General features: G+C 42.8%; 1 protein-coding gene across 4 annotated transcripts in view; it reads right to left on the bottom strand.

Moving 5' to 3' along the window:
* The window catches only part of TRPC3 (transient receptor potential cation channel subfamily C member 3), a 72,941-nt gene extending 61,489 nt beyond the window's left edge, over positions 1–11,452 (bottom strand). Inside the window, exons 1-2 of one of the 4 annotated variants that reach the window (XR_009757960.1) lie at positions 10,675–11,452; positions 7,243–7,337 (exon numbers count right to left, since the gene is read on the bottom strand). Coding sequence is in view for 2 of the 4 variants with exons in the window: in XM_061585194.1 (XP_061441178.1) it covers positions 7,243–7,337; positions 10,675–11,313 (734 nt within the window). In the remaining 2 variants the exon portion in view is untranslated. Of the gene's footprint in view, positions 1–7,242; positions 7,338–10,255; positions 10,517–10,674 lie in introns of those variants that run through there. The other 3 variants (XM_061585194.1, XM_061585195.1, XM_061585196.1) reach the window with 3 other exon arrangements.
* Positions 11,453–18,995: the final 7,543 nt, after the last annotated feature.

Below are 18,995 nucleotides of genomic sequence, written 5' to 3'. Positions count from 1 at the left end.
AGTACATGATTTAGTATTATATTTTGCCATACTTACTTCATTAGGACATGCTGCACACTATGCAAATTAAAATGCAATTCAAGAGGAAAGCACCTGTCTGGTAACAAAAACAGGGCTGTTGGCTTCTGGTGAACCCCACAGCAAGTAATTGCAAAACATCACATGCTGAAGACTGCTTGCATATATTTATTTGGGGAGATTCAAACAGGCTTCTGGTACAACAATTTACAGAGGTGCACAAAAGAGTAAAGAACATTTTGAAGTAGCAATGCACACATGCCCACAGTCCCATGTTCTCTGATGTCCTGTTGCTTCAGCACATCCTGCTAGGTTGATTAATTGAGCTCTAGGAACAGCGCAGAAGACAGTGACATCTCCTTCTGTGGCAGAGCTTTCTAGGGTGGGACAGACTGCAAAAACTGCATCCCAATCAGCAAACTCCAACATGCAGAAGTCCCTGATGCAGAACTCTAGGGTGGAATGACAAAGACGCTAACAGCAGTCATTTCATATGGCTTTTAATAGCAGTCCTCCTCTACAAAAATCATATCAGAAATCATGTCACATTCTTGTCCACGTAGATAATTATGATTAATATTACTAAAACTTTCAGTAAAAAATATCACCAGGATAGCACTATAACATATATCAGGAATGAGGAACCTTTGGCTCTCCACATGTTGTTGGACTCCAACTCTCACCAACCCCAATCAGCATGACCAATGGTCAGGGATGATGGGAGCTGGAGTCTAACAACATCTGGAGGGCCACAGGTTCCCCATCCCTAACATATACAGGACATTCAAAACTCTTCCCACATACCTTATCGCAGTAAGCTTTGCAGAAACCTTTGCAAGATATGCCAGTATTATGATTATTACCCTTAGAATTATCCTTATCTTACAGATGGAGGACTGAGCCTGACAGAACAGTTGTTTGTCTAAAACCATATCAAGTCTCACAGTTGAGTGAGATTTGAATCAGGGATTTCAGGATGTTAGTCATACTTTTGACCACCATGTTGCCCCAGATCGTTAAGTTAATGGTTAACTTAATTTGGATCTGCACATTCCCTACTTACTGCTCTAGGACTGAAGAATAGGTTGCAAATGTTCTAGTTATTTAATATCTCTAAAATAAGCAGCAGTGTGCAACAGAATGACCTAGCACCAACATAGCCCCACAGGTGTGTAGTTCCCAGGAGAGCAACTAAACTAGTTAGCCTGATTCTATTTGGATCCTGTGGTTGGGAGCCCAGGTGCAGTGCAGATCCCACAGGGCTGTATAGGCATGAAGCCAATGCATGGCTACGACTATAACTATGAGATATGCAACTGCACTGAACAACTGCAATGTGCTAAAGTGTCTCTCCTGACAAGCTTTGCCACAGTTGTTCTTCATGGAGGTAGAGAAAATACGGTAGCAGATTCCTGGTCCACCTTCTGCATAAGAGGATTTTAACTGGGAATTATGGAAATTATACAGTCAACAGTTTACACGTTAAAGCACACATTGTACCACTGAGCTCTGGGCCTTCCCTACTTGAAAACTAGTACCTTCCTACTAGTACCTTCCTATTTCTTCCTAGCCCAGTTCCCTTTTTTTTTTAATATGCAGTAAACCACTTATATTCATACACACACACACATTTTCCTGCTAACCAGTTGTTCCCTCCTCCACAGTCCAAGCATTCCATGATGGCCATGCATACTCGGTCTAAGCTCTAGGTTCAGTATGGGTACCGCTGTAAGACATCAGTGGCTTGAAATGCTCATTTTTTTCAGAGAGCCAGAACCACATGGAGAGGATATGCAGTGATCCAGGGTTATAAACAAGCTAAATACAGAGCAGACAGACCACAGTTCTGTAGCACATGCTTTGTGTACAGAAGATCCCAGGCTCAATCGCTCCCACTTCCTGCTAAAAGGATGAGGTAGTAGGTGTTTGAGGTCCTGGAGAGCCACTATCAAGAGTGGACAATTACTACCTGCTATAAAGGCCATTTAATGTGCTGTACAGCTACCATACCAAGTTCCAGAGACTAATGTGAAGAGCTCTCTGTGTTGGACATCTTTGTGATATAGGCTACAATCCTAGGCACGCTTTACTGTATTACTTACATATTACCTAAACTCATTGGCAGCTATATGAAGTACGTACAGGGGAATTACTTCAAAGCTGACACACTTACGAATGGGCTGCATATTTCTTGTGGATTCTACTGCGCAGTAATTACCAAAAAGAAGAAGAATAACCAGAACTGCTTGTATTAATCTATTTCTTACATGTAATAAACATGTAAGAGTGTCATCATGCAGGTCTCACTGGAGGATTTGTAGTGCCGCATAACAATCTTTGATTTACATGAAGTCAGGGTGAGGCAGGGAGCGGAAGAGAAGGCAGGCCGCACAACAGGAACAGCATGGGAGTGAGAAGGGAAGGATGTGCTGACAAGGAAGAAATGGTGGTTGAAAACAACAAGAGAGGTCTGAATATATTGGGAAAGGAGGCACATTGAGGTTTTTTAAAAAAGGTTTAACAAGAAAAAATAGCAGAGATGGGTACAACACAGAAGTTAACACAAGACCTTTCCCCAACTCCCTTCTCACTGTACCCAAACGCCCACTCGCTCTACTAAAACCTCTGCCATTGTACAAAACTGACATTATTTTCTCAGTGTGGCTCAATACCTGTTTTGCTCAAGCCTCTGCCATTATTTAAAACCAATTTTTCTCTCAGTGTCTCTCAATCCCTGCTTCGCTCAAACCTCTGCCCTTGCTTTAAACAGCCACTTTTCCCCTTTCAGTACTCCTCATTTCTCACTGCAAACTTCTCCCTCTTCCATTACTCAGCTGCCTCATGTGAGAGAGATAAAAAATGTGGAGCCCTCAAATATTCCATAGTATCTTCACACAATTCATTTCACTCCTGTGTTGTCTTCAACCTGAAGTTTCAGATTCAATGTATTTAGAATAGGTATTTGATTAACAAGCAAACATCCATATTTGTACAACACCCATCAACTGAACTTATCCTTCTCTAACTGAACAAGCTTACTGTATCTTTAAGATGAATAGAATCTTAAGCATAACATATATAATCACGGGGAAGAGGATACAAAGCAAGCTGCAGAAAAGGAGGGAGGAGGAGGCATGGAAATTTGGGTGGTCTGTGTGTAAGGGAAGTTGGGAAAAGGAGAAAGAGGTAGGGAAAGGGGGTGAAGGTGAAAATAGGGGTTAGATGTTCAAAGGGGGCTGCAGAATAGGAGAGGGGGAGAAGGTATGGGAATAGGGGTGGTCTGTGTGCAAAGGACAGTTGAGAAAAGGGAGGAGGGAGGCAAAAGGGGCAAAGGGGAAAATGAGATGTAAAAGGGGGTGCAAAAAAGGAGGAGGAGACATAGGAATGTGGTGAAGAGAAAAGCAGGGGTACAAAGGGACTGCAGAACAGGAGGGGATGGTCGCTTCATGATTGGGTGGAAGGTGAAAAGGGTGCTTACTAGTTGCAGTGTGTAGGAGGAGGAAGATACAGGAGGTTACCATGGGGGTGGTCTGTGTGCAAGGCGAAGTTGCACAAAAGGAGAGGGAGGAGGCATGGACATGGGTTGAAGGTAAAAATACAGGGATGCAAAGCTGGGCTGCAGAACAGAAATGGCTTCAGGAATGGGGTTGGGAAGGTGAAAAGAGAGCTTAGTAGATGGCATGGGATGGGAAGGAGAAGCTCTAGGGAGCTAACGTGGGGAAATAAAAAAATGTAAATGTACTGCCTTCAAGTCGATTCCGACTTATGGCGATCCTATGAATAGGGTTTTCATGGGCTGAGAGGCAATGACTGGCCCAAAGTCACCCAGTGAGCTTCATGGCTATGTGGGGATTCGAGCCCTGGTCTCCCAGGTCGTAGTCCAACGCCTTAACCACTACACCACACTGGCTCTCATATGTGGGGAAATAGTGGCGAGTAAGTCAGCAGAGTGAGCAGGGGTACAGCCCCTAGGTAAGTTATAATTGCAGGGATTCAAACAGTTTTTTCCTTGACTTAACAAGGTGCACAGTAATGAAGTTTGAAAGCCCCCAAACTAATTTTATACTCAGGGTTTTCACCAGCCTAAGTTTAATTAATCGTCTCTTTAGAAACACTTTATAACTCTAAACAAGGATCTCATAACAGGTTTTCATTATAAAGTGAAAAATTAAACTGTACATTGAAACTGGATTATCCCTGAAGACCCAAATACTGGAAAGAGAAAGTAGGCTATGGTACACCATAAAAAGAGAGTATAATTCCAGATAATTTATTTTCTTCTATTCACATTCTCTGAGGTAATATTTTCTCCTCTCTAACTGAGGCATTTTATTGCTTTTAGGAACCAACGCAAAGAAATGTATTATTGCTCCACAAACACAAAAAAAGTATATTACTGGCATACATTTAATAACAATCTTTATCTCCCCTGGGTATGAGATGGCATGGCACAGGAAGTGGTTGGAGTGGGTGTCAAGAACAGTCAATTATGGGAAAGGAAACAAGGGTTGGAATTAGAGAGAGGGGGAGATGTAATTGGGAATGTGAGCAGGAAACTTTGCACTGCTGGTTTTATACTGATAGATGAGGAGTGAAAAATAAATTTGCTTCTGTCCTTCTGCTTCTGCTTTCCCTCTTCTGTTGCCTCATGTCTGATGTCATTTATGGTATTCCCATACATTTTTTGGACACATGTAAAGGCTATGGAAATGCTACCGTAAGCCACCCTTACTTTCTCCCTGTGATACTACGGTAATGATTTCCAGACTTTCATAGCGTAACACACCTGCATCTGCAAAAAAAAATAAAATAGAACAACAGAGGGGGGAAAACTACTTTTCCCAGCTTATTGTCATGTAGATTCTAATAATAATGCTAGCAGATAGTATAGTGTACAGGCTCATGGTATAGGCTCTAATGGTCTCCCTCTAAAGCAGGAATGGGGAACCTGTGATCCTGCACGTGTTGCTGGGCTACAACTCCCACCACCCCCAGCTGGTTGTAGCTGATGGAAGTTGTAAGTGCAACAGCATCTGGAGGACCACAAATTCCCAATTACTGCTCTAAAGCCATTACTTTTCTTTTAGATGGTGATTGTGTGTGCAGCCAATGGAATACCGAACCAATATTGATGCTACAGCGTGTAAATGGACAGCATAGTGATGCCTAACAGCATGTGTACGATCACATATCCAAAAAAGCCAGTTCCTGGCTTCTGTCTTTTGGTCAAGAGATAATGGAAGAAATGTTTCTCTGAGCTGTGAGAGGCACACCCAGATGCATTGTCTGTTCCACATCCTGGTGTTACTCAGTTCCTGTGAAAGATGGGAAAAAGTTCTTGCCTGTTGGCCTGAAGCCTATTACACAGCCCACTGATGAGCGGGGCATCAAAAAGGATTGGTAAGTTCTGCATCCCATTCCCCCCTCAGTCAATAGCAGTGAACTGCTGAGTAGGTTGTGAGGGTATAGAAAGCCCTTTCCTTTCTCTCCATCCCACTGATCACTCTAGACAACTGGCATTTAACAGCTTTTATAAACAGATGTAAATGAATGAAAGCAGGGGGAAATAAACATTGAAAATAAAGTAGGTAATTTTATATTAGTATTAAGATTCTGATCACTTCATATCTGCAATAAGCATAGGGTGACATGTGCCAGATACATACACGCACATTTTAAAGCAGAAAGAAAAGTCCAGTGCAGGTTGGCAACACTGAGCAGACGGACCAGTTCTGGGACCGGCCATAGCTCAGTGGTGGATGTTTTGCATGCAGAAAATCCTAAATTCAATCCCCGGCATCTCCAGGTAGGGCTGGGAAAGACTCCTGTCTAAACCTTGGAGAACTGCTAACAGTAAATGTAAGCCCAAGGATGGGAAACCTTTTCTGGCCAGCCCACCTGTCATAGTGACATTAGGTGATACTGCACTTTGAAGCCCCAACTATCAGGACTTCAAAGTTCAGTAAGGGGCTGTCTGAAAGCCGTTTTGCAAACAGCTCTGTGCTGCTCTTTAAATCTCTGGTTTTCAGAGCTGACATCCTCCAGTGATGTCAGCTGACGGATTGGTGGCCATGTTTGGGGGGAAATGGCCTCTTGGGCCAAGACTGGCACACAGGCCTGATTTAGATAATACTGAGCTACAAGGACCAGTGGTCTGATTTATCATAAGGAAAGCTTTCCATGTTCTATGATACAACAAACTTATTGTACATAGTGCTTCACAGGAGTACTCTCATCATGACCTGGAAAAGGACTCCCTAAACCAACCATATAGAAAAGCCTTTCAACTGAGTCCTCTGGGGATACTTTGGCCAAGATATACTATAAGTCTAAATACATAAATATAGAAAGCAACTTTCTCTCTATTCATACATTTGGTAAAGACAATACAGAAACTACCACTTTTTTAAAAGTTCCAAATGATAGTTTCTAATTTGAACGATTTGGCTATCTTTAAATGTCCTCCATCTCTTCTCCTTTTCCAATGCAACATTCTTGACTTTGACAAATTTGGTTGGCCATGTGAAAATACAAAGAAAGTTTAGAGGAAAGGTATTTTTTTTTTCCTGGCAGCAGAGCAGAATGATTGAAAGACCTGAACTGACACAGGAACTGGAGCTTCTCAGCAGCTATTCTAGTGGTCTGAGAAAAACACCCCTGACTCATCTACTTCTATTAAATAAATGCTTTCAATGTCAATTAAATGTATTCAGCAGGATATTAAAACATGCTAGACTGAGCCACTATCTCACATTTCCATAAACTCTTCTCACTTGGGCATTTAAAAAGTTCTTTTATTATGATTTTAGCATATTTATTTAATGCAAGTATGAGTAAAATCTCTCTGTGGGATGCATAAACTCAGAGAAAGAAAAATGTTTTTGCCTTTTGCAAACAGGCCAGCCATTCCTGAGCTTCTGTACCCAACAGAAACTGCCCAGAATACGCCCTATTCTATGACCTGCCTCTGAAAACGTTATTTTTAAAGGGGGGGAAAGTAGCTCAGTGGCTTCATGGTTTTATAAGATCAGGAAGGACAGACACTGGGGGAGGCTGAAGAATCCCTCTCTCTATATTCCATGGGGGTTGGTGGATTCTGGAGTTTAAGAAATGGTGCATGACCATTTTGAAATTCTGCCTTGTGTGTTCCACATGGGATTGTCAAGACAAAGTGAAAAGGAAAAACCTATGCTGAACATTTATTCAGGAATTCAATGGACTTACTTCTGAGTAGGATGAATAGGACTTCCATTGTAACCATTTTCAGTGCGGTTAACTGGAACTGTATGGCACATTTCCTGAGGGGTAGCTGTGTTAGTCTGTTGCAACAAAACAGAGTCTTGTGGCACTTATTTATTTATAAAAATATTTGTATACTACTATTTCATTAAAAACATCAAAGCGGTTTACAACACATTAAAAACCACCACCACCATAGAATTAAAAATCACACATTAAAAATACAATAAAAACAAAGGTCAACGGTTGCAAAAAAAGCCATGTTCTTAATTGCCTGCATAAGCCTGGAGAAACAGGAAGGTTTTCAGCAGGCACTGAAAAGTTAAAACAGAAGGCGCCTGCTGAATCTCTGTTGGCATACTAAAAATGTATGATGGCATAATCTATTGGCATAACCTTTGTTGACATAGACCTTTGTGAATTACAGTTAACTTCATCAGATGCATGTGTTAGTCTGCCTCACAGGCATGGCTTGGTGCGGGAGGCATGGTAAACATTGAGGTCAAAAGGAAATAAACTGCAGACTTTTAATGATTTTGCTATTGGCTACTATTAATACTGAAATTATCACAGTCTGTACTTTCTGCATGTCATTTGCAGTGACCTCACTCTTTACAATCCTGCCCTGCACCTGTATCTCAGGGTAACACTTCATGCATCTGATGAAGTGTAGTGCATGAAAACTTACACCACAATGAATTTGTTAGTCATTAAGATGCCCCAAGACGTTTGGTTGTTTGTGAATAGGACCGTTAGATCTCCATGTAGTACATTCCTACTAGAAGGAAACATGCATCTATCAGTGGCTAATTTTTGAAAACTGCCTGCCCAGAAGCCACTTTCTCTGACCTGAAATAAAATCTAAGATCTGTGGGAACCAGATGTGGTAACTCAGTAGTGAGAGGAAAGGCATCGTGTCCTTCTTCAATTATTGAGGAACTCTACATTGTTATTTTACATATTCCAGCCTACAGTGAGCCCTGGCTCAAATTAAGCCTGGCACCTGTGCTTACTACATGTCGACAACCTCTCTGACCTCAATATTTTTCAGCTCCACATTAAGTCTGGTGAAATCCATTTTTCATCCCAGTAAGAAACATTTTCTACCCTCATGTCAACTCTCAAGCACTATCACAAAAGATCCCATTACAACAATCTCAGCATCTTTTGTGCCTAGACCATTCCCTCAGTTGCATCCTTCCCTTTCCAGTCCCTGACATCTATATTCTTTAAGTGTGCATCCAGACCTGCAAATGTTTTGCTATGCAATATTAGATACAGGAAATCACACAAGGGGGTGGCTAGTCTGCACCATGTTCTACAATGTGTACATCTTGGTTCCTGTTCAGTGCTTCATTTCCCAGTTGTCCTTCTTGCAGTTTGTTACAGAGGAGTTCATTTCTTTGTGTGCTCTGGCAGAACTTAGATAATTCACCATTTTTTATTTTTTTTAAAAAAATTCAAAATAAACAAAATATAAACATAACCAACAAAATAAACACAAAATGTTATATTTATGAGTTCTCAATCAGAACATTAGATACCATGGCTGGCCCAAGACATTTTGCTGCCTGAGACAAAGGACAAGATGGTGCCCTTGCCCATTTTTTTGGGGGGGGGAATATTTGTTGCTTTTCTAGGCAAACTATGCCCAAAGCAGCTTAGAATAAAAGCTATACATATAAAAATCATTATTGCTAAAATCCATATTAAAACAGAATAAAACATTCCTCATTCAGAAGCCAACCAAATGGGCACTTACTTGAATCTTACTTCCAACCCTGGCAATGGGACAACATTTTCCACCGCACCTGAGGGCAGCAAGTTAGCTTAGGGGGTACAGGACCGACTGTAAGGCATACATCACTCTATCTGCTTGCCAACCCTCAGCATGTGCCACCTGAGGCAGCCGTCTCACTTTGCCTAACAGTAGGGCCAGCCCTGTTGGAAGCCCACACTCTACAGAGGGACGGTGCTATTCCTGGTGTGAATAACTGATCAATCCAGACAGACTAGCAAAATCAGAGGTAGTGACCATGATGCTAAGTCAGTCACCATAGTTATAACCAAGCACCTATTTTATTTATTGTTTTGTTGTTTTTACAGATTTATACCCCACCCTTTTAGAAAGTTTTTCCCACCCATTTCTGGTTTGGCAAGCCTATCACTGCGTGCCTTATGCCTTGAGCAGCTATCTTATTCCAAGCAACTATCCCACCCTTCCTCCTTCATTATTAGCACCTCCTCCCCACACACCTTGTATGGTGAATTAGAACCCATGCAAAGGGTCACTCTACTAATTCCGCCTCCTAATTTCTTTCAGAGTAAACTGAACCCAGCTATTTCCACGATCTTTCTCATGGTTCACCGTCGGCACACATACTCCTCTGCACCTTAGCACACTGCAGCAAACTGGGAGGTGGGAAAAAGTTGAAACTGAGTAAGTTACCTTGGGCTGAAAACGTGTTTTAAAATGGAGCCAGCAATCCTGGGAAGAAAAAAAGGGGGGCATCGGCAGAAAATGCAGAAAGATTTGTTTCAGGTCAGGGGGGCGAAAGTGAAAAGGAACCCAAGTGCTGCTGGTGCAGACACACCCAGTCCAACTCTGAATGCAAACCGCAAGTGCCATCAGAAGAGTCGATCAGGATTGTGCTCCAGAAAATCCCAGCAAACGGTAGCATTAACTAATTATTGTAAGGGGAGGGAGTCTTTAGCATGAATACCTGCACATCATCCCCTCATTTCTAACCGTTCTTATATATGTGTGTCTGTGTGTTTGGAATAAATTCATTCTCTTCCAACTCAGGATGGGCAACCCATCCAACCCAGATGGGCATCTATTGTGGCAACAGCCCTCCTCATGCATGCGTTTTTTTTGCAGTGGCCGCACACATCAGTGGTATCAAAATGCCAGCCACTACTACCCCCCCCATTTCACTTGGATCTCCCCTTTCCAGGGAAAATCCAGTTTTAAAACAGTTGCCAGCGACCCGTTTACCATATTAAGCCCCCATCGGAAAACCCCCCGATCACAACTCGGTCGTGTTTTATTATCTCCACTGCCGGCCTTTTAAACGCGCTTTCCGATCGGGAGCCCCCACCAGGGACGCCCTCCCGAGTAAGTCCTCCCTGGATGGCAATCCCTGGTACTGTTGCCTGCGACGGTCTCTTCGGAAGTGAGAAGGAGGCGCCTTTGCCTCTCTCGCTCTCTTTCTCAGACGCACACAGGAAAGCTGGTCCGGATGGCTGTCTGGCCCAGAAGCCAAAAGAAGGGGAATCCCAAAACTTCGAGTTCCAACCCGCCCTCCTCAAGCCACCTGCCGCGGAGAACTCACAGGTCCCTCCCGCCCCAGAGGCGCCACCCACCGCCCAGTCTCGTTGACCCAACCCCAGGCGGGCAGGCCCCTTCGGACTTACATGCTGCCCAGCATCGGCGAGGGCGGGTAGCAGCCGGAGATTTCCCGCTGGGTTTTCACCGTTTTCTGTGGCGGGAGCGGCGCCAGCCCCCCATTGACTCCCCTCCAGCCCCAGCGCAATCGCTGCTGCTCTTCCTCGGTGGCCCCCTCGTCCTCCCCGTCCCCTGGCTGCTGTTGCTGTTGCTGCTGGGGGAAGGTCACTCGCCCCTGGTCCTTGGTCCGCTTGCCCTTGTCGGACATGCTCTGTTCCTGCTGCCCGGATTCTGCTCGACAGGCGCCAGCCGCCCTTTGGTCGGTGCTTGCTGGTGCCGGGCAAAAGAAGAAGGAGGGGGAAGGGAAGCGATGCGGCCAGCCAGGGGGCAGCCGGCAGCTCGAAAGCGCAGCGAAGCTCTTCGCCAATCAAATAAAGAGGACCCCTCCCTTCCGCCTTCCCTCTCCAGGCGGCTGCCCTTAACGCTGCTCCTGCCGTGGCGCTTAGTCCAAGACGAAAGCAAAACGGGAGCATCTGAGCGTGGAGCAAAGAAAGAAAAGGGACTCGGAGCGGTGGGGGCCGGCCGGCGCTGTGCCTCCTTCTCTCCTTTTCATCATCTCGTGCTAGGATAGCCTCATTACTCAGGGAGGGCGGGAAGTCAGCAACCATCTGAGAATATTAGTCCTTTAGCAGTCAGGGGGAGGACGAAAAGGAGGAGAAGTAGCCACTTTGCTAACCAAAGGAAACGGATCTCAGGCGCCCACACAAACGCAAAAATCCGCTTGATGCTGGGCCGTTTTCGATCTACAGGACTCTGCTATATAAGTGCAGGTGCAACGTGGCTACTCTGCGTAAATGCTCTCCTCCAAGCCAAGCAAAACTCACTCTTATGCTTTAATTAGTGCATTAGTTAATGGGAACAGATCACCCAATGCGATGTACAGTACATGTGCTATCGTCTGTCAGCCAGAAATGCCCTTCTGCATTCTATGTAGGACAAGCAGGGCTGTTTGTGCAAAAGAATAAATGGACACAAATCTGACATCAGTATTATTAAGAAAAAACTGAGAGGACATTTCAACCTCCCACAGCACTGACAGACCCACAAGTTGCCATTGTTAACAAAGGAACTGCAAAGGGAAGTTCCAGTGTGAAACTCATGAATTACAATTTATCAAGAAGTTCAATTTGATCACTTTTGGCCAGAATAGTGATAATGAGTTTTTATGCCACTGTATGTGTGAATTAACTTACCAGTACCAGGTTGTTTGTGTTATCGTCAATATAGCTTATTAAATAGTTGCTGTAATTATCTACATGTATTTAAGCTTTAACAATATTGTCACAGACTGTACTTTTTGCATTTCATTTCCCTTTTAAGTCACTCTCCCCACAACTGTGTATACACCTGCCAACTTAGGTAACACTTCGTGCATCTGACTGAAGTGGGCTGAATCCACAAAAGCTTTCGCATTAATAAATATGTCGGTCTTAAAGGTGCCACAATTCTGTTGTCTTTACTGCTTATGCAGTGTGTAATAGTAATGATAATAATAATAGTAACAATAAAGGGTTTCAGTGTATAGTGACTAATATAAGGGTAATTCATTAGAAAGAATGCTATTTTGCTCTTAGCATTACAAGAATGTTGGAAATGTGAAATAGAAAGTGGAACAAAACCAGTTTTAAAGAGAATGTGTCTTTTCAGCCAGCATAGGTTTACAGTTTTAATTACAGAATATATATATAAATATAAACACACACACCGAATTAAAACAGACTTTTCACCACTTCCCACACATCTGTTCCACAGATGCCCTGAATTCTGAATGGGCAACTAAAGGTGCGATCCAACCCCACCACCACCACCACTCTGCCGGTGGGGCTTTGTGGAGCAGCAGACATGCTACCACATCTGCAGCATGGATGCTCGTGGTGGCTGCAGCAGAAGGTGGGGTCATGGGCTGGATGATCGAGCCTGAACCCTATATCAGCTCCAGGCTGGTACAGCAATAGGGTCAACATTAGGCCTGATGCCAATGTGTAAGAGCAGTGAGACTGGCTCAGGATCCACCAGATCACAGGCCACCTCAGGCCTGCCTCTCCCTGTCCTTAGAATGCCCCATTTCAGGCCTTTCTGCTTATCTTCACTGGCAGATAATACAACAGTATGCTGCCTGCCCAGACGGACACCTCTGTTCAATCCAACATACACATGCCAGCCTGGCATAAGAGGAGTTTGGATTACTCTGTAACCCCTTACCAGGGTTATAGTTGTCCAGGGTCTCTGGGGGTCTTAGACCCCTTAGTTTTTTGGGAGCCTATGTCTCCAGTATCCTACAAGTCAACTGGCATAAAAGGGAGTGTGTTAGCCGCTGAGAAGAATCCCAATGAGTGTCACTTGCCAGCAAGCCTTGATTCGTTCCTACTTAAAGCCAAGACAAGTTGGGGGGAGAGTGGCAATTCTGTAATTGCAGAAGAAGAGACAGTGAATCCTGATGACAGCATCCCATCTATATCATCAAGCAGTTTGATAGCAACAGGAGATAAATGTGTAGATACTGAATTTAATAATTCAAGCAATATCTCTGACAGTGAGAAAGGACAGCCAAATGGTGACAGTAACAGAGAAGCAGAAAGCAGTATTCAAACCTGGCCAGGTTATTATACAATCTTAGAAGGGTGTATAATCTTAGAAGGGTGTGTGGCTGTGACTATCATGAAGAGATCCTGCACATCTAAATTTACCACTATGCTACTGCATTACATAATGTTATAAGAAGTAATCTTGGGTTCCCCGATACATTTATTTGCTTGCCTTTGACAAAATTAGAACCAAAGGCTACATTTATAGACTATGGAAAATTAGAGGGGTAAAGCTGAAAACAATTATAATACAATAGTCATCTTCCTCCTATTTGAAAATGAAGCTCATTGTGCAGTATTATATGAGATGATGAGCAAAAACACTAACAACTGTAACAAAAACAGAATGATTATATCTTCCATTGCTCCCAATGTCATACTTTCCATTAAAATGTGTTTCATTGAATCCTCACTGCTGTAGTCCTACTAAAGGCAGTGGAGAGCAGAATAAATAGATCTTGCCGAATCCCCTACTAATTTCAAGAAGCTGTATTGTATTTGCAACTTTATTATAGGTGATTGGAGGGCATGTGACAAAGGCACATGCAACTTACTGGTTCATTCCTTCGTATAGCCAAATGAACATAGAACATAGGAAGCTGCCTTATACTGAATTAGACCATTGGCCCATCTAGCTCAGTAATATCTACTTTGACTGGCAGCAACTCCCCAGGATTTCAGAGGTCTCTTCTTGCCCTACCTGGAGATGCCAGGGATTGAACCTGGGTCCTTCTGCATGCAAGGTAGATGCTCTACCCCTGGGCTATGATCCTTCCCAAGGCTACTGACTTGGTCTTTGCCTTCAGCCATTAGAGCCAGTATTACCAAACAGTAAGTTAAGATGCAACTAAAGGCCAAACTGGTTGTCCACTTAATATGTAGAATGCAGCTGTTTATCTTGCTTTTCCTTAATTAATTACAAGTACAGGGGATGATTCTTACAGGAAATACATCCCTCCTATTGGAATGAGATACCCCCTGCCCCCAGCAAGGCTAGGATCCTAACCACATGCAGAGGAGGGTTGGGTATCTCTATTCTGATCATGGTGGGAAGTGAAGATATAATCTCACCATGCCCTGTCTTCCCAGTAAGAATCCCCTCTGCACCTGAAATTCATTAAGAAAAAAGCAAGTTACGTAGCTGCAAATTTCATATTAAGCGCCCCTCTAGTTTGGTCCTGAGATCTCCTTGAGTTTGGCAGCATCATTTTTTGTGACACACTAGAAAGCATCCTCAGCTTCCCATAGGCAATGTTTTGACATTGACAACAATTTTTTTAGTAAGTAGCATAAGGTACTTATCTTTGGGAATCAAAATCTAATTTCCTCAGCATCCAGAGTTTATGTTACTATACTACTTTTAACGATGCTATGGTTTCCAGTCTTTTTTCCAAGCAAAGAACCTTACGATTTTGCTTGGGAACCCAAAGGGCCCACTTCCTAAGATGGAAGAGCTCATGTTCTCAAACATCTGACAGAGAAAAATAATATGCACTTCTTTTGTAGAAAGTATTCATAATATGACAGCGAGCAAGCCAAATTAATAAGCTACTTCTGTGGGATCTGGTGACCCGATATCTCAATACAGAACAAACTGACTCTAAAACAGATATTTTCCTACAACCTACAATTAATACAGTACCCCAGGTGAGAGACAGGATAGCCTGCCTGAGATTGTCTTTCTCTCTCTCTCCTATGGTCCCTCTCTATCACTCTCTATCATTGTGTAGTAACAAAGACACACATGAAAGCATTTATTGCCAAGTATTCAGAATGGAGAACATCCTGATATATGTAAGATTCCCATCCAATAACTCCAGCAGGAGTCCTGTTACTTGGGCAGTATCTCGAGAGACAGCAGAGGTTAAAAGGGGTAGTGTCTCTTATGGCACCAGCTCCGTGCTAGCACACCTTCACTCATTGCCCAACTGTCTGTCATGAAATGTGCAAGGTTACAGGCTCCTACCTGGAGCAAGTAGGTTAACAACTCCACAGAGGACCAGCTGAGAGCATTCTGGTCACTGCAGCTGGCCATTAGGTCGGCCTCCCTCATGGGCAGCACAGAACAAGGTGTGGAATAGATCCTGAGCAGCAGCAGAGAGCAAAGAGACATGCAGAGAAAAATAGGAGCCATAGTCAACAGCTGGAATGCATAGTCTCTGGAGTCTGGATGCACAATAGGTGGTTGTGAGTCAGTGACAGAGAAAAGGAAGTGGTGTCACCTGGGTGGTCAACCAGTGTACATGCCTCCATTCCTGTCTCCCTCCCCCTTGGGTGAAATAGGAAGGCTACAGTGACCGTGAGTATACTTCCCCCTTGGGAGCAGCAGTGAAAAGCTGTGTGGAGTGGCTCTTGGTTCTGTTCCCTGCATCCAGGCTGTGATCCTGGAAGACAAAAATGCTCATGAGTATTTGGCCAGCAGTGGCAATGGACAGTGACATCACTAGGGTTGGTGTCACCTGGTGCGGTAACTCATGGTGTCACCCCCATGGACCTCCTCCCGTATCAGACCATACAGAATCCTTAGTAATGTTTTTTGTACTAATGTTACTCGTAAATCGTAATTCCCATATATCACTGAATGTAATGGCAATAGTAGTAAACAACTAGCAAAATTAAAATTACACCTTTAAATTACAATATTATATGCACAGCTCAAATTCTTGCTATTAATTATCTTGCATATGCCCATAGTAAATTTTCAGATACTTTCAGACCCTCAGCAATTTTCAAGTGGTCTATGTAGAAGAAAGGTTTGGGAACCCCTGGAATAAGACACCTGCTTATGTCCCTATGCTGCTCTCACCCCTCATTTAGGTGCCTGGGATGCTTGCGTGTGGACACATCTCCTTACAATTATGGAAAGTGATTCTTAATGATAAGTCTCCAGACACAAAGTTACATAGGTATTTATCAGTTGTTTAGTAGAAAATTCAGAGCTGCAGGGTCCCTTCATGATAGTTACAGCCACGTACACCCTTTTTTGCTCCTGGATTAAGAATGAGATCTTTGTTAATGCATTCTCTCACAACAACAAACATCTCTAGGAGCCAATATATTGGAGAAATAGAAAATAAATACAAATAAAAAGGGGGGGGGAGGTGAAGAGACCTTAAATGTGCTACTTACCATCTCTCAGCCTATCCTCCCCTCAGGATGAAAACAATGGAGAACCATGACCACCCCCAGGAAGAAGGGCACACTTAAAATGTAGAGGAAAAAATCATCCACAACCATAGTGTGAAATCAAATACTTATTGGGACACAGTATGAAGAAATATTTATATAAACATGACTCTCAAATATGTTTATGAATTACACAATAATATATGTAAATATATTTATAGTGCAATCCAATGTTTGTTTACTCAGAAGCAAGCCCCAATGTATTCAATGGGGCTTACTCAAACTGGGAAGTGTGCAGAGAACTACAGCCTCAAGTGATAAGGAACTTGTTCTTTCAACTTGTTCTTTTAAGTTGAGACCTTATCCAAGTCTGAGTCTGTGTTGGAATTGCTTTTTAATATGTTTTTAAGCCTTTTCTTTTTTTTAAAAAAAATGTTTTTTTAAAGCTTTAAAAAAAAATTTTCAAAGATATTTTAATATATTTTAAAGTCTGTTTTTATGATGTTTTAAAGTGCTTTTAGTGCTTTTGTTTGCCGCCCTGGGCTCCTACTATATTTATAAATCAAATAATAAATAAATAAACTTCATTCACCCAACCCAAAATTCAGAATCATGCCTCTTTAGGCTGTTTTCCAACTGTTTATTCTTGCTTTATGGTTATTGGATTTTAAATGGCTTTATTTCTTGTTGTGAGCTGCCTTGGTTTCCAACCCTACCTCACAGGGTCGTTGGAAAGACTACACACACACACTGCAGATGTATAAATACATACAGCCCATATAATAGTTTCTTGTCAAACCAGTTGGTCATTGCAGAAAAATCAGTATTAGTTTTAAAAAAATTCGTATTCGTTTCCTACAGAATAAAAACTGTAATACCTAAGTAAGCCCTGCCTACTTGCTTTAAAATAGGACTGGAGGAGGGAGGGACAGAAAGACAACACAAACACAATTCTTTTTTACATTCATTCCAAAGTCCCATTGATTTTCAGCACATTCATAACCATGTCTACTCAAAAGTAAATCCTATTGAATTCAATGGGATTTACTCTGGAGATATGGGATTAGCAATGCTTTTACCCCCACAAAAGCAAGTATTGGGAAGGTTTTGAAAACACTGCCCAGGATCTGACTCCTACACACAAGAGGGGAAAAAACTGACATGTATATACTTACCCAATTTATGAGATTTTCAGATAAACGGGGGGGAGGGGAAACCACCATTTTCTGGCCTTGCAATGAGGTTTACTAGACACTGCTACAGGTCAAACAAACACTTCACTGATTGGCTGCAATCCTGAACGGGCAGGGTTAAAGCTACAAAGTGCTATACAGTAGTTTAAAAAAAGATTTAACAGTCGGGGGCGGCTGACGTTCTTATGTATATCTCGAGAACCGGACCACCTAGAAACTTTTTTTTTTAATTAAAGCTGAGAATCACCCCCCTCTGATGGTGTCACCTGGTGTGGTCTGCACCCCGCGCACCCCCCTAGTGATGCCACTGGGGGGCGGCTGACGTTTTTATGTATATCTCGAGAACCGTACCCCTAGAAACTTAATTTTTTTAAAAAATTAAAGCTGAGAGTCACCCCCCTCTGATGGTGTCACCTGGTGCGGTCCGCACCCCCTGCACCCCCCTAGTGACGCCACTGGCAATGGAATAAGTGCCTGGCTTTAGGACCAGTGCAAAGGATTGCACTGCCTGAGGTGTGTAGCAACTGTACTGCCTCCTCTTCCTCCTTTTCTTCTGGCTGTCACCCATTCTTGTTTTTGTGGTGGTGGCATCATCTTCCTCTTCCCCAAGGAGCTCCTTCCTCAGAGCAAGGCGCTCTGGGTGCAATGGCCGGGAGAGTTTGGGCACCAGCACTCTGGTCTGCTATGGAAGAGAAAGTCTGTTGAACAAAGAGAAAAATGGTAACTTTAAAATATAAAAGATGCATTTGCCCATAAAACATATATTTGACCATATTGAGATATTATACATATGACCAAAATTCAAGCCAATGTTATTTTATTTTCCAAACAAGAAATGTAATAAGAGACAGCAAGCCCAATGTGAGTAGTCACAAAACTCTTGAGTAGAAAACAAAGAGTACAAAACAAACAAAGAAAAAAATAATGCTTTTATGAAAAATGTGGAAGGAGCAGAATCATTAAAAAGTGTGTGCTATTGATCTCCTTAATCAGAAGCATTCTGATAGTTTGAATTCAGCAGCAATTCACTCCTGAATGCATTCTATACTACTTGCTTAATTCATGCACTGGAATCAGGTGATAGTCTTGTTGTAGTCTCTCCCCACCCCTCCAGATGAGTTACCTGCACTTATGGGATGGCCATCAGATACAACCTACTCTCATATTTACCTGCACATCCATTAAAATGTTCTCATGAGGTTTTTCTCAGAGTGCTCTCACCTAATGAGGTGAAGCAGCTGTTAACGGAGTGAAGACATTCTCAGTAATAGCACTTCTCTTTTGGAACAATCTCCCGAGACTGATCTATGAGGCATCTTTATTGGAAAGCCTTATGCCCCAGATCTAAAGCACTAATTTAAGTACAATCTCTGAAGGGTTTGTTGT

This window comes from Rhineura floridana, chromosome 9, assembly GCF_030035675.1.
Source record: "Rhineura floridana isolate rRhiFlo1 chromosome 9, rRhiFlo1.hap2, whole genome shotgun sequence".
Classification (NCBI taxonomy): domain Eukaryota; kingdom Metazoa; phylum Chordata; class Lepidosauria; order Squamata; family Rhineuridae; genus Rhineura; species Rhineura floridana.
Note: the sequence above shows the minus strand (reverse complement) of the source record. Positions and strands in the feature narration are given on the sequence as shown.